We start from the raw sequence: 20,941 nt of genomic DNA, 5'->3' as shown, positions 1-20,941 counted from the left end.
TACAGTTATCTAAGAATAACCTGCAACTCCATAATGGTTTTGTAGGGTCTGGCCACAAAATATAATTCTGCAATATCTGCCTGTGTGTACAATAACCATGTCAATTTTCTGGGACAATTCCTATTTTAGTCTGGTAAACTCCAGAAAAGAGCCCTTAGCATTGCCAGAGAAAGTTAACTATATATAAGGACAAGAGCCTGACTTTTATCAGCTATTTGGAATTATCATGGTAATTGCTTGAGCTCTGCTGTTCATTTGTGGGTTGGCCAGTTACAGCTTTAACACTTAGCCGTGCATGATACTTACCAGACCTGTGACGTGGTCATACAATGACTAAAGTAAGTTTAAATGTGCATGGCATTTAATTTAGGTTACAGTAAAGTGGTCAGAATGGCCCCTACCACCTCCTGTTCTCTGTACTTTATGTTATGCTGACTCAGTGAAAGTGATCTAATATCACAAGTTTTCCTTTACTAATCTTAATATTTGTACAGGTACTACAGGGAGGTAAATTGCAGTACAACTATGTACTTATGCAGCTCAAGCGGCATGCAATTTTGCTGTATGGTACATCCTGAGATAAATTGAGACAGTGAACAGCGAGTATGTACACATACTTCCATTTTCTTAATTGTTGTTCTATGTTGCCTTTCCATATGATGAATTTTGTTTTTTGCTCTAAGGCTTCATCAGAGTATTAGGCATTTCTATCAATTTCTTTACACACTTTTTTTAATCCTGTTTTGCGTGAATGGATATAAAATGTCTCCTCTTTTACATAATGCTTATGTTTATATTTAGTGTCCTGTAGACTGTGGTTTTCTTAGTTCTGTTTTCCTTTATTATTAGGGATGCACTGAATAGTTCAGGAAGGATTCTGGCGAATGCCTTCCCAAATCTGTGTGCAGGTTAGGGTACTGAAGGGGGATACAAAGTATGCACAGAAAAAGTTCAGTCTGTGCATCCCTATTTATTTTCTACACTCAGTTTTTGAATTCCTTATCTTAGTGATCAGTGATGTTTTTTTTGGATTTTAAGCCTTCCTCTAAAGTCCAGTGTTTGGTCAGGACCCAAAACAAAAAACAAAAAAAAAAATAGGTATTGGACCGCAAATAATTGGCCACCCAAATACACCAGAGAAGAGTTCTCTGGTGTATCTATGAGACCAAAAATGCTTTCTCCTCAAATCTCTTTCAAACTAACCTTTTGCTGGAGGGCCGCACAGTTTGAGAACCACTCTTCTACAGCTTTTCTGTTTGAATTTAAGTTTGGTAAAATATGGCTAAGCAGTAGCTTGTTTATATAAACTATAGAACTTTTTATGAAGCAAACACTCCAATTTTACCATTGTAGAGCAATAGTACATTACATTTTCATTACTTTGATGCACTTTTAGTTTTTGGTGTTACTGTTCCTTTAAGACATACAGTACCCTTAAATCCATATCCTGCCTACCCTATGGATAGAACAACAACCCCCAGCGCATAAGTAAACACCTTATGGACACCTCCCACTATACTCACCTCCCGCAAGCATAAACATGCAGTGTATAACCGTATACATACTTTGGGCTTATGGAGACCCACTGGGCAAGGACCCCATCAATGTGCTGATGAGGTCTTCGCCCCTTAGGATTTTCAAACGTGCCTGATACCTGGATGATTTTTGGCCAGATATGGTTGGGCAGATTCTCTAGAGGGGCTGAGCTGACAATGTTATTGGTCTGTGTTTGGCCTTAAAGGAACAGTAACACCAAAAATGAAAGTGTTTTAAAGTCATAAAAATATCATATACTGTTGTCCTGCACTGGTAAAAATTATCTGTTTGCTTCAGAAACACTACTATAGTTCATATAAACAAGATGCTGTGTAGCAATGGCAGAAATTGATATAAGGCTATATGGTACAGGTTAAACTGTGGATAACACTATTATGTTCTACAGAGCTTAACTGCTGTGTAACCTGAGCTTAGAATGCTTGCCCCCATTGCTACTCAGCAGCTTATTTATATAAACAATAGTAGTGTATCTGAAGCAAACACAACAGTTTTACTAGTGCAGGGCAGCACTGCATTATATTTGTATTACTTTAAAAAAATTACATTTTTTGATGTTAATGTTCCTTTAACACCTTCCATAATACCATTACCATGGTGCACATAAGGGAATGTGTACAATGTACTGAAACTCACATAGAATAATTAATGTAGATTGTCTTAATATTTTTGTTAGACTTATAGTCACAAGAGTTTTAATAACATTGCATTTCTCTTTGAGTCAAATCCACGTGCCATGGTTAACTCTTAGATGTTGTTGTTGCTCAAAATATTTTTGGGTTAGTCACAGAGCTTTCCTTTTTTAACCAGGTTTTTTCCAGTCAGGCACGTATTCCACTGGGTACCGGACAGTAGGGATGTGCGGGCTAGCTGATACCCACGGGTCGGGTGAGTTTGGGCCGACCTCGCACTCCTCTTTGCGGGCTCTTCTCCTGCTCTCCCCGCCCGCCACGTTGCAGTGCCGGCTTCAGACTTCTGGGTTCTTCTTTTAGCTTGCCCCACCCCTTTTGTGATGTCATCAGCAGCGCAGGTCTATAAAATGAAGCCGGTAGCCGGGTGGAGGGAGGGCGGGTGCGGTTCGGGGAAAAACCCGACCCATACATCAAAAAATACAGCTTTCTATCTATCTATAAACCTTTAGGACGAGGGTGATGAAATGAAACCTTATCTCCAACTCTTACAAAAAATATTTTGTTCACGTCAAAAGATTATAGGTAACATAAGATCCATCAGTATATTTCTTGGGTCTCAATGGGTGTGATCTAGGTCAAACAAGGAGTTAAAGCAGTGATCCCCCAACCAGTAGCTCATGAGCAACATGTTGCTCTCCAACCCCTCAGTGGCCTCAAAGAAGCTTATTTTTTTAATTTCAGGCTGCCTTGGAGGCAAGTTTTGGTTGTATAAAAACCAGGCGCACTGCCAAACAGATCCTCAATGTATGTTGACAATCCACATAGGGGCTTCTAAATAGCCAATCACAGCCCATATTTGGCACCCCAGGAAAAATTTTCATGTTAGTGTTGCTCCCCAACTCCTTTTACTTCTGAATGTTGCTCACAGGTTCAAAAGGCTGGGGATCTCTGAGTTAAAGGATAGGTTTAGACTTCAGGTATTAAAAGGTGAGAGAACCCATGGCTTTTCCAGACGTGTGAGATACACAACAGAAATATTAGTGGTGTGCATGTTAAAAGATATTAAACAAATGACAACCTTTTTGTCAGATCAGATGCTGTTCAACTGTACATCAAAGGGAGAATTTTTGGATTTATAATCTTCAAATTTTAATACCCAATGGTCTTAATAACATGTCTGATTTTATAGTAATATGATGTACTTTATATATATATGTATATATACATATTGATGTGGTATTGTTTTCATGCCGGGTCATTTAACTATTATACTTTTACATAGAGTTGCGATGGTTGTTGCTTTCTCTGCAGTTCATTAAGTGACAATATTCACAAGTATATTGGCAGATTGAATGTTTTACACCTGTCAGGTGTTATTCCCTTTGTGTGCATTCCATTCTAAGGAAGCCACATCTTTGTGTGACGGGCCAATGACTGTTCACACATGAGGCACCTCTTCCCTTTCTCTCCAATGAAGGGAATTGACTTTGCATACACTGGCTTGTCCTTCAGTGTATTTGTAACAAATCACTGCAACAGCAGTGCAGTGATTTGTGAAGTGTGTTGTGCACCAATAACATGTATATAGATGAATATTCCCCTGAGGAAGCCACATTTGATGAAACAGGATCGGTTGTAAACTTGCTATTGGCCTTAAGGCTTTGATAAGATGATCTTGCACCAAATGTTTTTAGTGCAATATAATTCATTTATTAAAGTGTTTGTTGAGATTTACACTTTTTTTTATCAATGTATATGTGTATGTGGTAAATCAAGCAAATTGCATCACAATCTAAATTGAATTCTGTGTGTAATTTGTGGATTGTTAAAATTACCTGTAAACTTAAGCAGAGTGATTGCAAAACTTTGATTGCGCTGGAATAGAGGAAAGCAACTGCTATACCTTTCCAGGCGTCCCGCAGTAGCTGCATATTGCTTTGACCTTGCTATATTTTTGTACAGCACAGTACACTTGACGTGGCAATTCTTTTCGTATGTTTGGCAAAGAAGTCTGGAACCCCTTAATGGGGGCTATTAAACTTGCTTTCAGGGCCAGTGATATATAGAAATAGATAAATTGATATATAAACATTCAGTGATAGAGCCAGTGACAGAGACGTAACTAGAGGGGGCGGGCCCTGGTGCGGGACGTGCAGCCGGGCCCCGCCCCCCTCTGTACGGCCGGAAACGGCCGCAGAACAGAGTGGTGCGCGAGCTGCCGGGGGCCCTGAGGGGGTGCTGGCCCTGGCCCTGGCCCAATCGCACCCCCTGCTCCCCCGGTAGTTACGCCACTAGCCAGTGCTATATAGAAATAGATAAATATATTGATATAAAAACATTAAGTGATAAAGCACAATTCTACGGATTCCTTGTGTAACTGCAAATTACAAGAAAAATTAGCTTGTGTGACCTGGTTTAGATGGCCAGGCAATAGCTTATTTAAAAATCTGTGAAAATTATAATTAATATCATTTATATTAATATTGTAAAAGGAGTCTGCAGTCTCTTGTTAGAATGACACTGTTATGTATGTATTGTAGTGATTACACCGCACACCCGGAATTTTACTCACTTTCGCTGCTCTAGTGGTGCTGGTTGAAGGTGCTGGTTGAAGGGGATATAAAGGTAAAATGCTAATTAGATCACATGTATATTGGAGCTAAGGCTATAAAGGTGTTTTTTCACATTTGGAATTATATCCTGACGAAGGGAGGTTGTACCCCCCGAAACGTTGATATTGATGGTGAATATAAATAAAAGAAAGGGGGCTTCCCCACTGCAGAAAAACTGGTGTGTGCGGATCCATAATTGTGGAATTGCTGTTACTGTTATGTATGTGCCAGTAGAAAGTAAGCCATTATGCTTCCCTCTCAGGAATCATGTATGAATTAAAAAATAAACCCTTTAACATAAGCCTAAATGAATGAGCTTGTGTCAAAAAGTTGGGTATTTTTTTCCTTTAAGAACTCGCTGGAGCTGACATACAGTTAGGTCCATAAATATTTGGACAGAGACAACTTTTTACTTATTTTGGTTCTGTACATTACTACAATGAAATTTAAATGAAACAACTGAGATGCAGTTGAGCTGCAGACTTTCAGCTTTAATTCCGTGGGTTGAACAAAGATTGCATAAAAATGCATTTTTTTTTTTTTTAACACAATCACTTCATTTCAGGGGCTCAAAAGTAATTGGACAAATTAAAAAACTGAAAACTAAATGTTAATTTGTAATACTTGGTTGAAAACCCTTTTGCTGGCAATGACAGCCTGAACATCACCAGATTCTGGGTTTCCTCCTTTTAAATGCTCTGCCAGGCCTTTACTGCAGTGGCTTTCAGTTGTTGTTTGTTTGTGGCCTTTCTGTCTGAAGTTTAGTCTTCAGCAAGTGAAATGCAGCTCAATTGGGTTCAGATCAGGTGACTGACTTGGCCATTCAAGAATATTCTCCATTTGCTTTAATAAACTCCTGGGTTGCTTTGGCTGTATGTTTTTGTCCATCTGTATTATGAAACGCTCAATCAAGTTGACTGTCCAAATATTTAAGGACCTGGCTGGGTGAATGGGTAGGCAATTATATGTCATTTTTTTTATGTTTAAAGGACATGGTCCTTTATATTACAGTGACTCTTTATACAGGGCCTATGTTATTTGTTTAGTAATTCCCATGCCTATACACCCATGTGCACGTATCATGCCTGTAATTGTTGTACAAAATTAAAACTAAAATAATGCCAAATTCTGCGTTAAGTGGCTTTCACAAATGCTACGTCATCATACTCTGTCAAGTCTTGTATGCACACTTGGAGAGGGGCATAATGATTTTTTTTATTTAATGTATCCAAGCAGCCCTAGACAGTGACTGCCATAGTGATCTGCAGGTCAAAAAAAGCTGAACTTGAACACACACCTGACCCTAAGTCGCTGCAAGCTCCTAATTATATGCCCTCCCCACTTATCTTTATTTGATTATAATGGAATCTATAAAAGACTGCCTTTCCCTAATTCAGAGCTTTCGGGGTAACTGATTCCATACTTGTGTAGGATTTACGATCAGGATATTTACAAAAGCAACAAGTTCATTATGCTATTATGGAAGAAATTATAGTTTATTCCTTTTTTTTTGTGAACATGTAAATGTGTTTTTTTTTGGTTGCTCTACAAGGTGAAATACACACTGTTTATTGGCAGAGGTTGATTTTTTTCCTCTTCACATAGTCACTTAAACATATAGACATAGGTTCCTTTAGGTAGTGATTCTTTGTTTGCTTGTCCTTGTAACTGTAATCCTCTGTATTGTTCACACGTGTAATTCCCCCTGCATTTTTCACACCTGTGACACCTCTGTTGTTCACACCCTAAAGGCCTGTACTGTTCACACCTGAGACCCAGACTGAAACTGCCCACATTGTTCACCTGTTCACACCTTATTCAAAATGATATTGGGGCACCAGCACTGTGTCACTGTATGTAGTACATATTAGACTGGTCCTGATGGGTTTCCCTGTCTCCTGCTCTGTTCTGCCTCCTCTATGCTCCCCGTGTGTGTGCCATACTCTGTCTGCCCTATGCTCCCTGGTGTGCCATACTCTGCCTTATGCTCGCTATGCGTGCCATACTCTGCGTATCCTATACTCCCTGGGTGTGCCATACTCTGCATGCCATTTTCTCCTTGGGTGTGCCATACTCTGCCAGTGTGTGCCATACTCTATCTTCCTCATGCTCCCTGTGTGTGCCCTGCTCTGCCTGTGGAACATAAGCCTGGTATTTGTTCTGGGGGTTTGTTAGCATTTGGAAATTATTGTTAGGGACCCCTTAGGTGTTTAATCATATGCTGGGGTGCTGTGTTATCCACAGGGGAGGAGGAGGTATATGGATTTAAGGGTATGTTTTAATATGACTTAACTTTTTTCACTAGTGAGCACCAACCATTTGGTTTTTTGGTGTGTTATTAATGTGGACATGGTTTGTGGTAACAGGGTGTGGTTTAAAGTGTGTGTGGTCTAAAAACAGGGACTGACTAACACTGGCTTCCATTATCGGGCCTCCACCATGTAGACCAGAAAAATTATGGCCCTCGGTACCACAGAAGTTGGACAGCACTGTTGTAAGTGATGGAACCATCATGAGAAATACTGAATGCTTGCTTGGATATACTACAAGCCATCATCCCTAAGGGCAAGCCATCAGAGATTGTGGGATTTGTGCATCCACATGAACACAAATAAATCACAAGATGGATAGCTGAAAATGTGGCATATATGCTGAAAAAATTGAACCAGCGAAATGTTGGCTTTTATTCCCACTTTGCTGAAGGCCTGTGGCACAGGGAAGAAATATTGGATAGTGCAGAAGTCTGCTGGAGCCATACTATTAACTGATGCATTTTGAAAAAAAACCCCAATATTTTATATATTTGTTTGTATATACAGTAGAGCCCTGATTTGATGCTTGCTAGGGGACCACTTCATAGCAGAGTAAAATCTATGCAATAAAAACGCAGATTGCCTCTATGGGGCCTAAGAAATTCACATCAAATGTCAATTATCAGTCTTTACACACAGTATAACACCTTCCATATACAAAATAACATTGCAACCATGATAATAATAGCAATAATGTATTTTTACTATTCCTTTACTAACCCTGACATTTAGCATATATAGGTCAGATGTCATTTTGGGCTTTTAAAACACAATAGGATGAAAACACTTCTCTCACCAGTGTGAAGCTCCCCAATTGGCTCCCGACCATCACGTGTCCAAAATCCAGCTCCCTGGCAACAGAGCGTCCTCACAACTTTCAAAAATGGATTTCCATGGCTTGTTTTTCGTGATTTAATAAAAGCTTCTTTATTTAATGTTATATTATTTGCATGTCAGCCTTGACACAGTGCACATTATCGTTACTACTGACCGGTTTCGTACCTCACGGTACTTCCTCCATTTTTGAAAGTTACAATAGGATGAAAGTCTGTTACTGTATCTGTAAAATATTTTTCTTGCAAAGGTTGTACAAACCTATCTAAATGTAAAATAGCATTTTTTAGTTTTTTATAAAGAGAATGTTTTCGAGTGATCAAATCCAATGCTCTTGTATCTTGGAAGGAAGAAAGATAATCCTCTAAGCAAGCCCGTTTGGTACATGTGGTCTTTTGACCTTTGCCATGAGGTACCGACAAGACTCAGCATTCTAAAAATGCTTTATTAAAGGAGAAGGAAAGCTCCAACAGAGTAGCCACAATAGTGCAAGCTACAACTCTATATTTATTCTGCAGAATGCTTTATCATACCTGAATAAACAGCTGTTTGTTTAGGATAGAAGCTGCCATATAAGCTTGGTGTGACATCACTTCCTGCTTGAGTCTCTCCCTGCTCACTTACAGCTCTGAGCTCAGATTACAGCAGAGATGGGAGGAGGGAGGGGGAGAGAAGCAAACTGAGCATGCTCAAGCCCTGCCCTGGAGGTTTAAGCGGAAAACAGGAAGTCTGATACAAAAGCCCATGTGTACACAATAGCAGGGAAGAAATACTGTGTTTATTTTGACAGAAGACTCAGAGTAGCATTACTTTGAGTGTTAACTGGCGTATTTATATAGACCTTTCTGATAAAGCTTACTTAGTTTTAGCTTTTCCCTCTCCTTTAAGCATTTTTGGGTTACAGTGTGCCAGTATCAGTGCCGAAGAGCGAATCTCTGATAAATAAGAGGAGGCTATTTACTATTTTGGATTCGGCCAAATCCTATGCGAAAGATAACGAATCCTATGCAAATTATGGGTCAGAAGGGGAAAACATTTTTTACTTCCTTGTTTTATGACAAAAAGTCTCACAATTTCCCTCCCCGGCCCTAATTTGAATATGCAAATTCGGATTCTGTTCAGATGGTCAGAAGGATTCGGCCGAATCCCGAACCCAATCCTGTATTCGGTGCATCCTTAATCACTATGCTTGCCGTCATACTGCAGTGACCTTTGGCAGCTGATGGCAGATGATGATGCACATATGTGATTGTCAGTCTATATAAAGTGATGTACTGTATTTAAAGGTTTTCTATCACGCGAAAACATAATTTTGTTATTGCATCAGTTAACAGTAAATTCTGCATTAAGTTTTCAAAATGGCAAACTGATATTTTTTTTATATTTAATTTTGAAATCTGACCTAGGGCTGGACATGCTGTTAAGTTCCCAGGTGCCTGATAAACGTTAGGAACTGTTTCCTGTTGCTCTGCAAGTTGGAGCGATATCATCCCCTCCCTTTTCCCCCAGCAGACTCACAACATAATAATGCAAAGTAACAGGATAACCGCTCCCTGACACCTGAATTGCTAGGTGTAGATATGAGAATAGCACTCAATAGTAAAAGTCCCACTGTGACGCATATAGACAGCCATTGGCTGCTATGTATATCAATAAAAAACTGAGGAAACTATGTTGAATATCCCCCTTACAGAGCAACATAAACACCATGACAAGGTGCTAGTGGGTTTCGTAGTTTAGAAGGAGTGTCTGTACACTGGGTCTATGGACCCTATGTTTATATACAGTGCGACAGTGTAGTAAGCAGTGTTGGACTGGCCCACAGGGATACCAGGAAAACTCCCGGTGGGCCCAGGTGTCAGTGGGCCTCTTCCTTCTAACCATTTGGGCTATTTCATGGTCATTCCCTATTACTTTATGGGAACAAAGAGGTTTAATAATGGAAGAAGAGTATAGTATGTAGAGAAAAGATACTAGGAGAATAAAGAGGTTGAGTGAGGAGAAGAGGTGTACATTTTGGAAAGCGGGCCCTCAACCTAAGGTTTTCTGGTGGACCCCTGGTATCCCAGTCCGACACTGGTAGTAATAGTGGAAGGTACAGTTCATATTTATTGGACCCAAACATTGATCTGAATTTGTCATATTTAAGGTTGCAGAGAATATGGGTAGGCTCAGGCTGGTATTTTTTTTCCAGAAAAGGCAACACTAGTAATACAGATCTGGGAGCAATGGTAATACCTTTACTGAATATCTGCATTCAAAATAGAATGGATACGTTTGGTCTCTTTTTGCACTGTAAATCTGTTGGACAGTATGTGTATGGAATATGTTCTGCATGGAATTCTGTGGGCTGTGTGTGTATGAGTGACTGTGCCATTGCTTTACATCTGCTATTGTCTGTAGAATTAGAATCACTATACCCAGGGGTTGCATGCTGCATGCATCTTTTCACTTCAAGCACCATTGAAAGGAAAATTACCTGAAAGCTATTTATTTCATGTGCTCACCCTGAATTCATTATACTATAGCGGAAGTCTTTGCTGCTGAAATCCAGTATTCTGTATTTGAAGGTATAAGAAATGGAGATTAACAAATAGCTTTGTTGCTATTGCAGGCATGTACTTCCATTACCAGTGCTGTGTGTTTTCTGTGCATATGTGCCATACTGGATCTCAGAGGAGTTATGTAAAGAAATGCAGGGAAAACACTGCCTGTATAAATATACTGAAAGGGTAGTTTGTTGGAGTGGTATAGGTTGTTTTGCGTGATCTGGAATAGGGCCCCTGGTTTCACTGAAAGCAAAAATATATGTACAGAAATATACTTGACAATTTGTTTCCTATTTTGTGCTACAAATCTAAAGAAGGCTCTTTCCTTTGTTAGTACAGGTATGGGATCTGTTATCCGGAAAGCGCCAAATAATGGAATGGTCATCTCCCATACACTCCGTTTTATCCAAAAAATCCACATTTTTAAAAATGATTTCCTTTTCATTGTAATAATTGAATAGTAATAAATAATTAAACATTACCTTGTACTTGACCCAAACTAAGATACAACTAATCCTTATTGATAGCAAAACCAGCCTATTGGGTTTATTTAATGTTTACATGATTTTCTAGCTTTTCTAGAATTAAGGTATGAAGATCCAAATTACGGAAAGATCCATTATCCGGAAATCCCCAGGTCCTGAGCATTCTTGATAACGGGTCCCATACCTGTGCAATAATGCACCATGTGCAAAAGCAAGTTGCAGGCAGAATTGGTTTGTTGAGATGGAAATAGAAGAACTTGATTTGCCAGGCTTGATTGCCCAACATTTATGCCCAGACTCATTAATGCTCTAGTGTCTGAATTGAAGCAAATGCCACCATGTTCTTTCATTCTCAGAAACATTTATATGGCAGCAAAGGGCTAACCTCATTTCAATTTCAGGAAGTCAGGTGTCCAGACACAAGACACAATAACATAATATAGTCTTTTTAGATCATCAGAGGTCAAAGTCTCATTCATGGATCTGAAGATCTATAGGATGACATTTATATTGGTGCTGCTAACAAGACATAACCTTTTAAAAGTAAATTCACATTTTCACTTGGTATTATGGTATTATTTGGTATGTGGTATTATTGTAACCTCCAGAGCCATATGCTCATGATCTTTGTCCATTAGACTACAATGTGACTGCATTTTCCAATATATTTACGCATTAAGAAATTAACTTGTTTCTGTACATCTTCCCCATAGAAATGTACTCACTGCCAGGAAACTGGAGCCACATTGGGCTGCTACAACAAGGGTTGTGCCTGCTGCTATCACTTGCCATGTGCCATGGACTCAGGTAAGACATTAACTGCAAATCCAAAATATGAGCCTTCCATTGTCTGCTAGTTCTTCATATAAGACATTCACACAAGGCAAATTTATGTTTTACTCTTTGTTATAGCATAGAGCCGCGGCATGCTATCTTCCAGTGAGTACTTACTCATTGAAAATTATATGTAGAGTTCACCAATGAGGTTTGGTAAGATAAGAACTTTGCAGCAAAATGTTGTGATGAAGGGCAATATACATTGTTGTAAACCTATAATCATGAAAATGAAAAGCTCAATATTAGCTTCATCATACTGAATAAGAAACTTTCTAAATATAATCCATTACACAATCTGCACTGTTTCTGAAATAATCTAGTTTATTTTCAGTGTCCTTCTCTCATCATCTCTCTCAATTCATTCTCTTGTGATAGAAAGAGTTGGCTGTCAAATTTTGACATTTAGCTCTAATATATCTTTTATTGTGGGCTCCCTTTTCTAGCAAATGTATCAACGCTCACTCAGCTAACTGATTGCGGCACAAACAAAATCGAATAAGTAACTGTCTTTGACATAAATCCTGCCTGTAAAGAGCCACAATTTCAGGTGATATTAAGGGGCAGATTTATCAAGGGTCGAAGTGAAAATTCAAAGTAAAAAAAATTCTAATTTCAAGTTATTTTTGTGTACTTCGACTAGGGAATAGTCCAAATACCTTTTCGAATTTGAAAAAAATTTGAATATTAAAATTTATCATGTACTTCGACGATCACCCATCTAAAACTTGCCAAATTACTGTTTTAGCCTATGGGGGACCTCCTAGAACCTATATGGAGTCAATTGGTGGACTTTGAAAAATCTGAGTTGTTTTTTTGAAAATACATAGAATCGAATTCGATCTTACTTCGATTCGAACGATCGGATACAGCCTATTCACCCCCAAATAAAAACTTTGATTTTTTCAATAAATTTTGCTTGGTCTTTTTTTATTTGAATTTCGAAGTTATGGGATTTTTAAAAAACTCCCATAACTTCTAAATTCGACCCTTGATAAATCTGCCCCTAAAGGTGGCCAAACGAGCGTATCTCTCCCCGATATGCCCACATTGAAGTGGGCAAAATCGGGCTGATCAGATCGTGGGCCCTAGTGCCCAACGATCGGATCAGAACAGAGGCCAAACGGTTGGTCGGATCACGGGACCGCATCTACGAAATGGTAGAACCAATGGGATTTTCTAACCTGCCCGATCGCCATCGTGAAAAACAAGCGGGGGGCTCTACACACGGGCCGATAAGCTGCTGACTTGGTCTGTCGCCAGTTTTTATCGGCCCGTGTATGAGGTTTTATGCCATTGATATGTGACAGGTTTGCAAATCCTGTTGGATGAGATGTGCATGGATGTAGTTCTCTTTCAGCACATCACCATAGTCCTCCATTATGATTCACTTATTATTAGTATTGTTACTTTGTTTTATCTTTCTGTTCAGAACTTCTCTAATTTATCTCCCCCCTCTTTCATTCAAATCACTTTCTACTTCTATGGCAAATTGGACTCTAACATCCAGATAGCTGTTGAAATTCCAAACAGCACAACTGCTGAACAAAAACCAAAATAATTCAAACACTATAAAAAAATTAAAACCAGCAGGAAATTGTCTCAAAATATTATCCCTGTCTGCATCTTACTAAAATGAAGCCTGTAAGTAGATTACTCTTTCAACACAGGCCTACTAAACAGGCTAATTTTGAACCTTACAGTGGGGCATATTTATAAAATGGGCAAAATTGCTAAAATTCTACGGAGAATCGAATTGTGATACCATTATCTCAGAAACTGAAGGCTGCAAGAAGGGGTATATCTGGAAATAAGTCGGTCTTTTCTGTATCTGTCAACACCTTTTTAAAATGTAGTATTTTAGAGCTGTTTCCATTAAGGCCTGAAAGCCAAACTTATGTCTGCCATGGTAACTGAAGACTGTCAGTTTCCAAAGTAACAAAACATCAGAACAGAGGCCAAACGGATGGTCGGATCACCAACTGCCTGGGTGCGAAGTGGTAGTTCAGCAAGCACATCCACAGCAATAACTCAGCACTCACAGGAATTGCTTAACAAATGAAAAATACCTTTTATTGTGCAAAATCCCCAAACGTTGATTTTGCAAAATAAAATGTTTTTTTCAAGCAAGTCCTGTGAGTGATGAGTTATTGCTGTGGGTGTGCTTGCTGAACTACCACTTGGCTCTCATGTTCTAGCAGGATTTGTCATAGAGAGGGCCTATTGAATTCCCCATCTTATATATATGTGTAGTGAACCTATTCCCGCTTTTACTGTAAACAGTGACAATCAACTAACACATTTGCTTCTTGCAGAATGTTTACTAAGTGAGGAGAACTTCTCTGTACGCTGCCCCAAGCACAAGGTATGTCATGCTGAGTTCTAAATATATCTGTCTAATTTGGATAATCAAATGCATTGCTAGTGGGGCATAATTATTCTTGTACTGGAAGCACTTTTATGTTTTAAATGGATCAGCCAACCTGCCGCCTTTGTTAATGAATCCAGTGCATTTGATTACATACTGCTTTGCTACACGCACACATATTTGATCGTCGGCTGGGGGTCCTGGCATGCTTTCATCCCTGAACAATTTCTTGTGTCTCTCTTCTGCAAAACCATTTCACCTGCACAGTAACATATCTATATAGACACAGACTAATAGAGAAAATATGCATGGGGCTATCATTTACATAACATAAACATTATCATTTATATTCTCATTAATAGAGATGCACTAACAAATGAGTACGGAAGCTGATGCTTCACATGCTGAGACTTTTTGTTGTTGCTAATTTGCATGTAAATACATTATCATTCGGTTTGGGATTCCTATTAGGTGGCTATATAGTTACCCACACCTAATAATGGGTAATTGACACAAAAGGTATAGTGAGACAATATAAGTACTGGCAGCAGAGGTGCGGCTATGATATCGAGGTATGTGCAGACTGGACATTCTACTGACAGATCTTTATCAATAAGCAATGGATCCAGTATCCTCTTCCTATTTTGTGATAGAGCTTTGTTTTGACATGAACAATGCAGGGCATAATAAGTACTGCTTAGTGGCAGATTGATATTATAGTTCGTAGGTCTGCTGTTTAACCTTTTGTTACCCTGGCAAGATAAACCATGTTTTCAAATACTACATGCCATATTTCTCAGTGTAATGAATTTGCTCTGTGGTTTTGCTTTACAGCATAATGTTTCTGTAACTGGGTTCATTTTTCTCCAGAGTACTTGGGGTTCCCATCCCTGTTGGACTGCTATTAGTTAGGTCTGATTTCTTCTATGTCTAACCTTGCTTTTCCGTTCTACTCACCTGTGTCATTTCCTTCTCTTTCACCTCCTGTCTTTCCTCCTTTCAGACCAAGACAGTAAAGGGTGTTTCATCAGAACAGCCTGAACAGGGCTGAGGGGGGAACTATGTCCTAGATTTGGAAATAATATTCAAGCACAGGTGAGTAAGCCTGGTGATAGTAGACAGAGTAGTACCACAGACCACAAAATTTTAAATACGCTTCAGCATACTGAAGTAAGAAACTTTCTAAATACTGTACAACCAATTAAATATTCTGTACCGTTTCTGAAATAATCAATTTTATCTTCACTATTCCTCTCTCAGCATCTGTTTCTCCTCGTTCTGTCTTCATTCAGGAGTTGGGTGTCAGATGAACAATCCAATATAATTTATAGGAGGGCTTTTGCATAGAAGATGTATTAGAGCTCACTCTATTAAAATTAGGGATGCACCGAATCCACTATTTTGGATTCGGCGGGACCCCCGAATCCTTCACAAAAGATTTGGCCAAATCCTAATTTGCAAATGCAAACTAAGGGTGGGAAGCGGAAAACCTTTTTTACTTCCTTGTTTTGTGACAAAAAAAAAACGCATGATTTCCCTCCCCACCCCTAATTTGCATATTTACATTATGATTCGGTTAGGCCAGGCAGAAAGATTCAGCAGAATCCGAATCCTGCTGAAAATGGATTAGCATTCGGTGCATGCCTAATTAAAATCACCAGAAATCCTGTCTTTCTACATGCAGGATTTGTGCAAAAGACAGTTATTTTGTTAGATTTTGATTGGACTATAATCAGTTATTTGAGTGAACTCTAATACATTTCTAGGAAAGGGAGCCCCCCCCCCCCTATAAGATATATTGGATCATTCATCTGACACCCAACTGCTGCATGAAGACAGAATGAAGAGAAACAGATGCTGAGAGAGGAATAGTGAATATAAACTTGATTATTTCAGAAACAATACAGAATTTTTAATTGATTGTATTTCGAAAGTTTCTTACTTTCTTTCAGTATGAAAGAGCTTATATTAAATGTTCATTTTCACAATAGTTCCCCTTTAACTGGGAGAGGGCTGTTGATTATACACTTCTGGGGAAATATGATACATGTTTATTTGGGGCATGTGTTACCTCAACACAGCCTAGTGTTCTTCTGAGCACGTGTGCAATTTGTTTCTGCACCATTTCAGGGTTTGTAAGTGAATAAGCAATGCATTTTGCTACTGTCAGACTGACTATGAGATCACTTCCAAGCATGAGGGATCCCTTGTGTTCACTGAGCTCTGCATGGCTCAGAGTATTCTGATTCACCCAGAGAATATTCAGGGGGGTCAGGCACACATATACAGACAGGCTCCTGCTGTCAGAATTATGAGCTGGCCCAACAAACAAATATCTGAAAAATATGTTTAAGACTGCCTAGAAAATATAGGGTTTAAACATAAATTTATGTTCTTATTTCATACTGAAATAAGAAACTTTGTAAATTCAATCCATTAAATATTCTGTACTGTTTCTGAAATAATCAAGTTTATATTCACTATCCCTCTATCAGCATCTGTTTCTCTTCATTCTGTCTTCTTGCAGAGGTTGGCTGTCAGATATTCATTGACAGTTAGATCCAATATATCTCCCTTTTCTAGCAGATGTATTAGAGCTCACTCAAATTCCAGTACAAACAAAATAACTGCCTTTTGCAAAAATCCTGCATGTAGAGAGACATGATGTCTTGTGATTTTAATAGTGAGCTCTTAATACATTTTCTAGGCAACAGGAGCCCCCCGATAAGATATGCTGTATCTAACTGTCAATGAATATCTGACATCCAATGCCTGCATGGAGAGAATGAAGAGAAACAGATGCTGAGAGGAATAGTGAAGATAAACTTGATTATTTCAGTAACAGTACCAAATGTTTAATTGATTGTATTTAGAAAGTTTCTTATTTCAGTATGCTGAAGCTTATATTAAATTTTCATTTTCGCGATAGTTCCCCTTTAAAGGTAGAGCAGTGCACCTGATGAAGAGAGGCGGAGGCATTTGTCTTTTATTTGTTGATTTCCTTTATTTTATTTTTTTTTATAAAATTTTTTTTATAAAAAATATCTTTCTTCACTTTTTAAGCTTTGACTGTATCTGGTGTCTAGGGTCAGTGGCAATTAGCTGTATTTTTTTTAAAGAGAGCTTCACACTTAGGTTCAGAGGGAAAGACAAACATAATCTGGTATGAGCAATGTTACTCTGGCTCCCTCTATAGGCAACATTTCATTTGTCATTTTTTACTTCACAGTCTCAATTGGGAGTATTTATCAATACTGGGAAAAATTGTATCTGGTCAGCAAGCTATGGCAACCAATAAAAAATTAGCCTTCATTGTTCTGCAAAAATATGTTGATAATGAGCAACAATTTATCTAATATCTTGAGAGGACATAGCACTAAAAAGATTGCAATAATAATTGATTTTACTGACTCTTTTATGAAGTTTCCAACTCATTCTGTGTTATAAGGCTGTTTTTGAGACTTTCTTTTTTTTTTGGTCAACCTTTTGATGTCCATCCTTTATTAAGACATTATTACCTAATTATCATTAGGTAATACAACCCCTTAGTTCATTCTTTTCCAAAAGCAAACATTGGTCTGCCTGCCGGAGTTGGGGATTTACTGTTTGACAGACGGTTCATATATAAATTTGCTGCCAAGTGTTTACTGAAAAAGCTGGACGGGGGGTGCCCATCCGTTTTCTCTTTACAGAATTACTGATGAGGGATGCACACTGATTTAATTACTTTACAAATTGACTGCTAATATATACAGTTCTGTGTTGCTGGAATTTGATTATGATTTGGTGCATGAGTGAATGTGGGGAGCTGCTGTTACGTTTATATATAAATGTTTGCAAGTGTATTGATAGGTCTGTATATGAATGCACTGGAGATCATTTTGAAGGGTTGAACTTGTCTTTTTTTCAACCTAAATTAACTGTGTAATGGTGGGATGTATTATATGTGGGAGGTTAGCTGCATGCAGGGTGATTTCAGGGAATAACATGCAGTTGGGCCCAGTCCATTAGGCATAAGGTGTTCCACGCGGGCAGCATACCAGTTGTTAGGAAGATTTGTGTAGCAGTTTCTCGTATTTAAGTGTTTGCTTCCCCTTTGCTCTTGTTATTTTTATTTGTATCAGTAATTTAAAGTTAACTGCAATGGAAATTCGTTATTTTTTCTCCTACCTGCACCTTTCTGCCTCATTTCTTAACACATAATTATGCCACTCTTTGAACCTTGAACTGTAGAAAATTAATTATGTACAAATTTGCTAGGAGGTAGTCTTTAACATTGCTTAAAGCAGGGGTGCCCAGAAGGTAGATAATAAGGATAAGTAGATCTCAAGACACTGTTAACAAACGGCTTGTCTAAATCACCATCCTATTTCATGCTTTTCATTAATTTATTTATTATGTTAGTTAAATAAGAAATAGCTGTTTGTTAAATATAGCAATATAAATTTTCTCAAATCAATATTTAAGTAAAATTTTACATGGAACAGAATGCTGTGGATGTAGATCGTAATAGGCAGGGCCGGGCGCCCTAGGCAGACAGGCCGGCAAGCCCCGGCCCCGCACATGTGTGACAGAGAGGGTTGAGCGATGGAGGGAGAGAGGAAGGGGAGGGGTGATCGACAGAGGGGAGGGAGATCGACGGAGGGGAGGGTGTCAGAAGGGAAGGAAGAGGACTAAAGGTGGCCATAGACGCAACAATCCGATCGTACGAATCGTGGATTTGTACGATTTTCGGACCATGTGTGGAGAGTCCCGACATTTTTCGTCCGGCGGAGATCAGTGGTTTGGTCGATCAGACAGGTTAGAAAATTTCTGTCGCCTGCCGATCTGCATGTATTGCTGATCATATGATTTTCAGTGGGAGACTGTCACTAGCTTTGTCAGACATAACTATCGTATGATTGCTGTCAGCGGCAGAACTTCGGCTGATCTGTTCTTATTTGATCGGAATGGTAAGACTTTGATCTGAATGGTTAGTGGAGGGTCGGGAGATGGGAAAGTCCGTTGATTCGTACGATGGGATCTTTGCGTCTATGGCCAGCTTAAGAGGTGCAGACTAGGGGTAGGCAGAAGTCAAGCAGAAGGTAGCTGCCCAGCACCCCCTATTATTGCACCCTAGGCAGCTGCCTCTTCTGCCTACTCCTAATTCGGGCTGTAATTCTCTATAGTTCTCAAAAGGAAAGTGCGACATCAAGACTCTCAACTTCCCTGAGCTGTGTGGATTATTTTTGGGTTGCTGACCCTTGTTATATGCCAGCTTTCTTTCTCCTGCAGTTCACCAAATCAATAATGGATCTCTTTTTATTAACTATGGAAAGGCCTGCACACTCATGTCCTCTCCACTCAGATCAAAGGCTAAACGTTTTTGCCAGTACCTGTAACCGACCCTATGACATTGTTAGGCCACAAGACTATATGTATGCTAATAATGTATAGGTTACTCCTGGTATCTTGTTTTGTTTACATTAATTTCCCATATCTGTAATATTTTCTCACAGTACTATTCTGTTTTTAAGGTAAAGCTATTTAGATAAAGTGGAATCATCACACAGGAGTGAAACAAAACTCTCTTCTCCCTTCATTGGGTGGACATCGCCTTCTCTTGGGATTCTTCCTACTTGGCTGCAAGCATTTCCTACATGGACTCATGACATCACCTCAGAATTGTGACATCAGGAAGTGACCTCACAGTTTAAAAGTCTACATCCTGAAATGAGGGTGGGGTTGTTTAACAAAAGGGGGGGGGGGTATTCAAAAAGATAAATATATATAAATATATTTTTAGTCTGAAAAGACTTTGAAAGGGAAGTCACAAAATCTTTTTATGGTTGAGCTGAAATTTCATTTTAATAACCCCAAATATGTAAAAGAAAAAAACAGGACTTTTGGAACTGGCTTTTAAAAAACATAATTTGTCCAACCTTTTCTCAGTATACTGTGGTGCAGTGTTCTCTCTCCATGTATGCTGCACTCAGTACTCATACTCATGAAAGTATGTTCATGAGAAACCTATAGAAGTTATGGCAGACTGTACAAAGTCGGAGGAAAACCTGCTTGACTATATAGTTAACGGCATCAGTCTTACATAGTGATGAAATAGTCTGGTCAGAAGCCCATATGCAGATCTATCAAGTACAATAAACACAGGAATTTTTTGTTTATTTCACCCCCTTCATTCTTCAGTTGTTTTTTTTCAACATTGGGAAAATGCTCATCGGTTTTCTTTTAAAACTAAAGCATATTGTAAAAAAATATATGGTCAAGAGAACATTTTCTTTGTTTTTAAAGCAAAATAAGCCTCTTATGGACAATATATATTTTTTTTATAACTCTTGTATGTTGGCCCACATGATCAAATAAGGTGGGAGGGGGTGGGCGGCGCCTTTCGTGTGTGTTTCATTTCAGCCATGAAACCTTTAATTTTTGGAGTTAGGTGTTTCACATGGGAAAATGAAACTGTTTTTTTTCTAGAAAAAGAAAAACTACAAAAAATAAAAAAGTTAAAAAAACAAAAAATAAAGTTCATTTTAACCTTTTGTTCCTTTTTCTCCCTTTATCACTTCAGCTCAGGCAAGCAGGTAATGTTCTGGGGTATATAGCTTTATTATTGCATTCCCTCCCGCTCTTCCTATATTACTTGAGCTCTATCTGTGACACGATATTTGTCCTCTTCAGTCTTGTGCTCGAATATCTGCATTAGATGACAGTCAGTGAGCGGTTTGCTACAGGTAACTGTCACTTTGTATTGAAAGAGGTGCATC

The 20,941-nt window shown here is 38.8% G+C and overlaps 1 protein-coding gene across 5 annotated transcripts in view; it reads left to right on the top strand.

Annotated features, from left to right (window-relative positions):
- The window catches only part of tcf20.S (transcription factor 20 (AR1) S homeolog), an 80,165-nt gene extending 59,819 nt beyond the window's left edge, over positions 1–20,346 (top strand). For 3 of the 5 annotated variants that reach the window (XM_018261128.2, XM_041561584.1, XM_018261129.2), the window contains exons 3-6: positions 11,692–11,785; positions 14,128–14,177; positions 15,184–15,275; positions 19,697–20,346. In XM_018261128.2, the coding sequence (XP_018116617.1) occupies positions 11,692–11,785; positions 14,128–14,177; positions 15,184–15,231 (192 nt within the window). In that variant the 3' untranslated portion in view covers positions 15,232–15,275; positions 19,697–20,346. Of the gene's footprint in view, positions 1–11,691; positions 11,786–14,127; positions 14,178–15,183; positions 15,276–16,887; positions 17,000–19,696 lie in introns of those variants that run through there. The other 2 variants (XM_018261131.2, XM_018261132.2) reach the window with 2 other exon arrangements.
- Positions 20,347–20,941: the final 595 nt, after the last annotated feature.

Source organism: Xenopus laevis, chromosome 4S (genome assembly GCF_017654675.1).
Source record: "Xenopus laevis strain J_2021 chromosome 4S, Xenopus_laevis_v10.1, whole genome shotgun sequence".
Lineage (NCBI taxonomy): Eukaryota > Metazoa > Chordata > Amphibia > Anura > Pipidae > Xenopus > Xenopus laevis.
The sequence above is the reverse complement of the archived record's forward strand: the minus strand, read 5'-3'. Positions and strand labels throughout refer to the sequence as shown.